An 8,714-nucleotide genomic window follows, 5' to 3' on the forward strand; every position below is an offset into this window, starting at 1 on the left:
AGACAACTTTCTATGAAAATTTTTATGTGTTTCTTTGATTATTTGCCATATGTTTGAGGGATTTTCAAAGTTTATGGCCTTTTATTCTAAATTGTGAAAAATGCACTACAAGAATATTATCAATAAATTACTAAATCAATACAAAAACATTAGAAATGTACTATACTAAACAAAGGACTTTCAAATGACACATTGGTCTCATTTGAAAGTTTCTTCAAATTTATTGCATCTAATCATTTTCAAGTCCTTCCATCTTATTTTTGTACGTAGTACATTCTTAACAATTTTGACCTAAATTACTGCAAACATACCCTTGAGTAACATCTCTCACAACCTATTCGCCCTATAATGTTGTAATTTTAGTCCCTATAATGTTGTAATTTTAGTCATCTAATAAGAAAATAAAGAATTAAAAATACATCCGGCAGAAATAGATTTTTATTTTTTTTTTATATATTTTCTGTTTGAAGAAGTATAATTTCTCTGATTTCCAACTAGGTAAATCTTACTTCCTAATCTGATTGATACACTTCTTGTATAATATATGCTGCATGTAAGAGCTACACGATACAGAGAGCCTAATCACGCCTTGGAAGGCAATGGAACCCACTTGCGGTATTCTGCAAGAGCCCACAGGGGGTAGATGTTTCTATAAGCTGCATAATGTAGCATACAATTCTTCATGAAGACTCCAGTGATTTCCTGCCATACATGATTAGTGAATAGATGTTATAAAACGTTGCAAGTAAAAATTTGAGCATAGGCGCGTATACGCAACACGATATGTTATTTTGTGTTTCATCCTTTTTACTAGTCAACCTTGCAATGCAAGTAAGGTTGGGGAAATATTTTTGTTTTGTTTGGAATAGATGTTAGGGTAAGCAAGATACCTGCTGAGGAAAATCACCATTTTCCATCTGAGAGTTGATTATCAACTTTGCTGCACGATGAAGAGGTGCGGGGTCTCTTTCGGCCTGTCCTGCATAAATCAAACCCATCATAGCCCAAGCTGTGTGTACTAAATTTGATCGGTTTCCTTCAAGAGGAACGTACTCCTGTATCACCCACCACAGAGTGAAATATTTTACTCTAAGACAATGAGATTAACTAAGAAACTTGGAGCTCGTTTCAAACATAATCCACCTCCCATATTTTACCTTTTTTGGACATGAAAGGTAGCTCTCTCCCCAGCCACCGTTCTCTTTCTGGATTGTGAGTAAAAAATTAATAGCTTTGCGTATAACTGCACAATTGTTGAAAGTCTTGCCAGCAGCTGTTAACCCTCCAAGAGCAAACCAGGTACCATATGTGAAGCAAACACCCCAATTCCCGTACCTGGGCAAATGTTTCTTAACTAAGTTGTTTCTCTGCTATAGTTGTTAATCAAAGAAATCAAAATTTTGATTTAATAATATGATATTACCATGAACCATCTTCCATTTGTATATTTTCAAGGTACTGTGCTGCATTGGTAATAAATTGATCCATCTCTTTCTTCCTGTGGCCAGGGTACAACTTCTTAAACAAAACTAAAGCCTGAATTGCAGATGAAGTGCACTCAACATATTCATGCTCAACAACAATGTCTGCGAAGAATTCCGTGGGATTCAACATCTGGGGAGAAAAAAGAAGTGAGAATGTCCAGTAAGTATATACTAATTAATAATGCCTTGAAAGACTTTAGTTTCTTACACATCTAACTAAGTTCGACAAAATTACTCCAATTCTTTAAAATTCTTACTTCTAACCATTCTGCTGCTCCAGCTGGTTCCCAGGCTGCTAAACCACCATTTTTACTCTACAATGAGCCATAAAATGAGATTTGTTATGAGTACAGAGACCTAATAGACCGTGCGGTGAAGAACAAATGTCTTGAAATGCTGCAAGTTTTTTAAGGTTTTTAAAGTAAGGCAGCATGCATTAGGTCCAAAATTTGATTACGGCAGGGAAACAAAATGCAACTCTACTCATATATATGACTGACTGACACAATAGTTGTACCTGTAGGGTAATTAGGACATTGACAGCATCGTATAACCGCTCAGGTTCCATTTTTTCACCAACCAGCTCCGGTGGCATCATCGATAAAAGCAGGCAACACTGTACAGGGGATTATGGTCAGGAAAATGGAAATAGCATTTAAGGTGGATAACAAAGTTGAAGTATTTGTTACCTTTAAACCCTCTGCAGTGCAATCAGAAACTTGCCATCCATGGTCTTGATCAGAGAAAGTCCACGATCCTTTGGAAATGTGGCGATGCATGCTTTTGAAGTCACCCGATGGATTGTCCTTAACCTTTACAATTTGATTCCAAAACAGTCACTAGTTAGAACAAATTAATCGATGCACATATACATTTTACAAAAAATGAAAGTTCAGTTGACAATATAAAAAACGAACCTGAGATTTCTTGACGAAGTCATGTCCTCTAGCAAGTGTGGGTGCAATTTCATCGGTTAGATTGGAAGCAAGCAAAGCTTGAATGGCAAAACCAGTATCCCACTGTTGACTGCCAAAACTCTGCACGTATTAAGAAAATGTATCAACTTATAATGTTTTCCAATGATTTAGAAGAGTAAACTTTTGAAACAGATATAAGGGTAAAGAACAAATCATCGTATCATATACTGTATTAACAAAATGTATACTAACTTGCATCTTCATCCCATCCTCAGCAACCCATAAATAATCTGGTATCCTGGCAAGATGCTTTTTAAAATAATCACCATTTGGATCTTCAGCCCAACAAGCCAGCATGCATAACACCTTTTCGACACATCCAATGGTAATGTATCTGCTGTTTTCATCTTCATAATGAATATGCTCCATTGTTACTTCGAGAGCCCTTTTCCTGATCAGCTTGTTAAATGGCCAGCGAGTAAGAAGAGGCTCCGTACATATGTACAGACTATCCCACAGAAAGTCCTGTATCCAAGGATGAGGGTAGTAGATGTCCTCCTGCATTCAAATTACCGCAATCAGTTTATGTACCTAAAAAAGAAAAAAATTGACTAATTAGCTATTTATTCAAGTTCAACATACTTTAGCACAGTGATGACGCACTCCCTTCCAGTTAATTTCGTCATAAGGCTGAGCATAGAGTTCTTCCCTTAATTTTAGTATGAGAGGTGTGATTGGACCAACAAATCTTTTCCCATATAAATATGACATAGGCATATAAACCATCCTACAGTAGCACCACATTTTTGCTGCATTTGCATGATGTAGAAGAGATTAAAAAAGAAGACTATAGGTAGAGAGAGACTAATTAAATCTTTCAACATGTGAAAGATTGAATTATTTGTACTCGTGGAGTCCGGAATTGTGCTAACCTGGATGCATAGGAAGAAATGAAGGCAGAATCCAAAACTCTGGGGGCATTGGGTTGCTTCCGGACCACTCAAACACACCAAGTATCTGCAAGAATCAATTGAGCAAGATTAGTTAAAAGGGGAAACCCTCTTAAATAATAGTAGTGCAGTGTTCTCAATGCCAAATATGACTCGATCGCTCTTTAATATACCGAAATAGTTAGGGTTATATAAGATTTTGGTCTGCCACCTGTAAAGTCATATTTGACTTAATCTAGTTAAGAGGTGGGACTCCACCTTTAGAAGATATAAAGTAATAGTTAATTCTAAATTTCACTTCATCTTTCTCTACTGAACAAAACTAAAAGTTTAAATAATTATTTGATTATGTATGCATTGGATATATATGGTATAACTTGCACCACTAGTTTGGAGTCAAATATGACTTTATAGCATTTATCTTTTTCTTTTAGATTGCAACTCTAACAGAGGTAAATTTTAGTAGGGGGTCATCACTATTATAGAGTGTGTCAACAATAAGGTTAGTTTTGTTAATATTGACTTGCTATCTTCAACAGCTATACATCTTTATACGTTGTCGATATTGACCCATCATCAATAACAAATAATCTCAAATAATTCAGTTATATATGGCATGCATAAATTACCAATATGTTGACAATTTGCCATAGTGATAGTGCTATTAAAGAACAACAGTTAACCCGAAGCCTAAGCAATTTGTCTTAGTGCTGCAGATAGGCATACCGAAAGCCAAGTTTTACCCCATGAGGGGATGTGGGTAACACTGCCATGATCAAGAATCCACTTTCTAGCTCTTGCACAAGCATTGTCTTGGCCACCATCAGGTCCTTCTCCAAGAATACGCATACAAATATAGCTGAGAGCTGTGCAGAACATGGTGCTGTGTCCTTCAATGTGTAATCCCCAACCACCATCTTGGTTCTGAATTACCCAAAACATTAATGCATATTAATTAGGATTATTTATTCAATATTTTTATTTATACAAGCGGGATTTTGGATGCAGAAATGAAAACTGTTGGCCAACTTAATTGCAACCCTTGTTAATAGTTTAAGACAAATAAGCACATTTTGAAATTTTTTATGTTATCCAATTTGTGTGAAAAAAAAAAAAAAAACAAAATGTATATATATGCACCTGATGACAGTATATGTAACGCAGAATTTCTTTGCGGTGTTCTGCATGAAATATAGTGTTAAGATGCTCTGTAATGTAAACACACATAACCTGCAAATTTTGGATAAAAAATTAGAAGGAGCAATTAAATAAAACGCCCAAATATTTAGACTTAGGTAAAAACTCGAGAAAATATGCTATTTATTTTATGCCCCAAAATGGGAACATGGGATTGCAAGTAAAATATTTCATAGTCGGTTGAACATTTTTGAAAGTTGACAATAGGTGTAACTGCGTAGTCATAGAGAAACTTAGTTATTCCTCTCAAATTTTGAAAGTTGAAAGCCTATATATTTAGATTAATGCTAGGGAAATTAAATTCGTAAATAAAATTTTGTAAACTAAATAACATGAAAGTTAATGATTGAATTATGTTGATAAATGTGCTCATTCTTATTGGTGACACATCATTTAGTTTGCAAATTTTGTCTACAAATTTTGTCTTCCATATACATTGAGGTGATGCTAGAGAGATTATCTATTTAAATCATATGACATAGTCGTTAATGAATGGATTAGTATTGCTTATTTTCTATTAGTAATACATAAGATGATTTACAAACAGGTCTAAAAAGTAAATCTATCTAGCATTACTCATATACATTGGGTTTGAAACGTGACCTCATAAACTTTAAGAAGTTGGTGTCAATTTATCCATTAATATAAGGACATTGCGTGGTATATAACATGATAGTAAATGGTGACAATGTTAAATACTGACCAAAGGAGGAAGGAAAAACAATGGGCCGGCATTTTCGGCAGGCCAATGGCCATCGCTAGCCTGCAATGCTGAAAAGAAGTGGACAGACCTTCTCAATGAAGTTGTGGCCTTTTCATGTGTGATTTCCTCTCCATCCTCAACTTTAATTGGGGGATTTGTCTGTTTGAAGTTCTTCTCCCTTAGGAACTGTAGATAAGTGAACAGATAATTAAGTCGATACTGATGAGAGGATTGAAGTTATGATTAAACAAATTTATGATGATGATATTATTATTAATTAAATTTTAATACACTCTAAAGATTTATTGGTGTTGCCCATCACATAGGAAAATGAAAACTTTGTACAAGAAACAAGACAGACAAAAAAAAAAAATATCTGATTTTTGTATATTTATTATTATTATTATTATTATTGTTTTCTGCCGAACAAGGCTCCTTTAAAGTCAAAGTGGACTCCCTTCTATTCCCAAATACGTACGGATAAGATCGAGAGGGGCCCGAGAAAACCTCCAACCATGAATGAGTATATTTATACTAAATGGTGGAGATAAATTAAGGCTTATTATATTAACACCTCATAAATTGTTGAATAAACCCCACATATTTCCTTATAATACTCTCACACCCCCCATACTTAATGTACACATTACATTTTCTACATGCACCCCATATTTTTTTATACACCCCACATTTCTCAAATCTTATGAAGCTTTTAATTTAGACAAAAAATGACGACTAGAATTTTGACAAAAGATGCTGCCTGGGATTTAAAACATATGTGAGTTGTTGTCAATTCCACCATTAAATCCCATGTCGTCTGTTAATATTTGATGGTAATTTTAGATGTTTAATTCTTCATGTAATCCCTAAAAGATATGAATACGAACATAGAAGCTTGAATAACTCATCAAAAGCAAGATTAAATAATTATCGATGTCATCAAAATCACTAAAACAAAAAAACAAAAAAAAATGAAGTCTTACCTCATGTGAAGCTTCCAAAACATTGATTTCATGTTTCATTTGTCAAAAATAATTTTTCTCAATCAACATGTTTGTAGTTTCATTGGTTAGGGTTTTGTTCAACAATGGAGGGTCAGAGGGATTTTGATAGTTGAAGCAGATAAATAATACGTTAAAAGTGATTTGGGGTGTATATAGAATTTTTTATTTTTTTAACCTAATAAGGTCAAAATTGTCATTGCACAGTAGAGTAATAAGTCATTTAATATTATATTTTAATGTGGGCTGCATTCAACATTTTGTGGGGTGCTAATATAAAAAGCCTAAATTAATATCAAACTCGACATTATAAGAGTCAAATTTAAGTGAATAAGAATATTATTAAATCATAATATTAAGTGGCAAGCAGAAAATCAATTAAAATAAAGATATTATTCGTACTTCAAAAATATCATTCGCACTCCTTCATAAAACCAAAGAAGAAAATAGGGAGTTTTAACAAAACGCTCCCAATATTGTTCACTTTTAACGAAAAACCACATTTATACCTTTCCCTGGTACTATTCACTATACCTTTAAAAATGGCTTTTCATTAAAAGGGAAGTTTTTTTGGATTTTTCATTAGTTTTCCTAAGAAAATATACTTGGGTAAGTGCAAGATAACATACGTAGAAGGCTAATATTTTTATACAAAAAAATTATTAAGGTGGAAAAATTAAACTAATCAAAATTTCGAATGCCATGATGGATACTATTAATCAACTGAGTAACAAATGAGCAAGGAGGAGGATTCTCTCCCCTCCTAATCTCTCTCTCCTTCCCTTCCCTTCTATTTGAACGGTTACGGTTTAACCACATCAACATCTTATATTGATTTTTTTTATAGAGATAATAAGACAAAAAACAATAAGTGAGAGAATGAGAGGAAATGGGATGAGAATAGAAGGGGAGAGAATCCTACCCTTGCAACAACTCCCAAAATAATAAGTCTAACGGAGACTACTCTTTCTTAAGTAATATTGTCTCTCCTCCTCAAATTATTTCACTTTAAAAATAAAAATAAAAGTCCAATACAAGATTATGAGAAAGATTATGAGAAATGAAATTACTCCCCATAGATCAAAAGTTAAAACTTAAAAGGGTCCAACGCTATTCGCACACTTGTCTCCTCTCTATGCATTTTTAAGTGAAGGATATTGTTAGACTATGTTATGGTGCATTCAAGGAACACGCGAGCATCAGGCTAGCTTGTTATGGAACTTGTGGATTTTATATACACACGTCGTACGCTATATTTGGCTTCGTCATTTTATCTTCTTAGCTTCATTGCATGCCATTCATGACAAAGAATACTTTATGGGTGTATTTATTCACTTGTAGTTAACGTATTTCTTTACATACAAACTTCATTATTAGAATTACGTTTATTCACTTTATATTCTAAAAATCAATTAAGTTAGAGAACGTTTAGTCGTTCATATGCATCAACTGAATGGATGGTTGATAGGTTATTACCAAGACCGTTGATCATGTTTGATACATATAAATGACTAAATGATCTCTAAATTGATTGATTTTCTGTAAATATGATCTTTAGATAATGTGAAAAAATAAAATAATGTCTTTGATTATTGTATGGTGCGTTAATAATAAGTGGGTGGATAAATAGGTAAGTGGACACAAGTATTAATTGCTTCTAATAAATAACTACATCAGTGAAACCAAGTAACTAGAACTCACATTCATTAGAAACATGGTTTATGTTGCGTAAACTAATTGACAACATAAGTTTGGACGAACTAAGGCATATATACCTGCATTCGCCATAGGAGATCACCACTGGGCTTAACCTGGTAGCGGTTGTTGTAGAAATGAAGACGAGCTTCTTCCACCTCAGCTCGCTCTTCGGTAGTTCCAGCTTCAGGGTCAAACTCAAATATCTGCCTTCCCACGAAGTTGTTTGTGCTGTAGATGTATGGATCATTGCCACTATCTGCGACCTTAAGCTTCCACATTCTTCAATATTCTTTATTTCTTTCTTCTTATAAAGCACCTGTTGCATGCATGCAATCTATAAGTCACAATATGTATATTTATACCATCACTTTAGGGAGGGAGAGAGAGAGAGAGAGAGTGAGAGAGAGCTGTATATAGAAACTTAACTATGTTTTCAATGGACGAATATATAAATGATCACCTTCCTTTGTGTATATATAGAGATCGGAACATTAAAAACTATATACCCAGCAAATTTTATTCATGTTTTACCTAGGTATACAAGGTAAGTCAATGAGTTAGTTCAACGCAACACGGCAACAGGAAATTATTGAGCATAAAGTCATTGAGAGCTGCGGATCTGTTTCTTGCCAATTTGGTCCTTTCATTTTTCATGTGTCCCCACACCCGGCAACAGGTACCAACCATTACTCTCTTGGAAGAAAATGACGAGTTCTTTCATTCTATGAAAATCACTTAGTGCTTGTAATCATAATCACACAATG

The 8,714-nt window shown here is 34.1% G+C and overlaps 1 protein-coding gene across 3 annotated transcripts; it reads right to left on the reverse strand.

The window, feature by feature from the left end:
- Nucleotides 1–416: 416 nt before the first annotated feature.
- LOC103958474 (beta-amyrin synthase) lies at nucleotides 417–8,336 on the reverse strand. Of its 3 annotated transcripts, XM_048574104.1 has the most exons (15): nucleotides 8,028–8,335; nucleotides 5,252–5,437; nucleotides 4,492–4,581; nucleotides 4,078–4,275; nucleotides 3,334–3,418; nucleotides 3,044–3,210; nucleotides 2,654–2,959; nucleotides 2,402–2,521; nucleotides 2,174–2,296; nucleotides 2,002–2,100; nucleotides 1,742–1,798; nucleotides 1,424–1,614; nucleotides 1,158–1,335; nucleotides 891–1,055; nucleotides 417–702 (listed from the first exon to the last, which is right to left on the reverse strand). In XM_048574104.1, exons 1-15 carry the CDS (start codon nucleotides 8,226–8,228, stop codon nucleotides 583–585), a joined length of 2,286 nt encoding a protein of 761 aa, XP_048430061.1. In that variant the 5' UTR covers nucleotides 8,229–8,335; the 3' UTR covers nucleotides 417–582. The 3 variants fall into 3 exon arrangements, with proteins under 3 accessions (XP_048430061.1, XP_048430064.1, XP_048430062.1); XM_048574107.1 differs by lacking the exon at nucleotides 4,492–4,581 and having other exon boundaries at nucleotides 8,028–8,336; XM_048574105.1 differs by lacking the exon at nucleotides 1,742–1,798 and having other exon boundaries at nucleotides 8,028–8,336.
- Nucleotides 8,337–8,714: the final 378 nt, after the last annotated feature.

Source organism: the organism of the source record quoted next, unplaced genomic scaffold (genome assembly GCF_019419815.1).
Source record: "Pyrus x bretschneideri cultivar Hongxiangsu unplaced genomic scaffold, Pyrus_bretschneideri_v1 Contig7, whole genome shotgun sequence".
Taxonomy (NCBI): domain Eukaryota; kingdom Viridiplantae; phylum Streptophyta; class Magnoliopsida; order Rosales; family Rosaceae; genus Pyrus; species Pyrus x bretschneideri.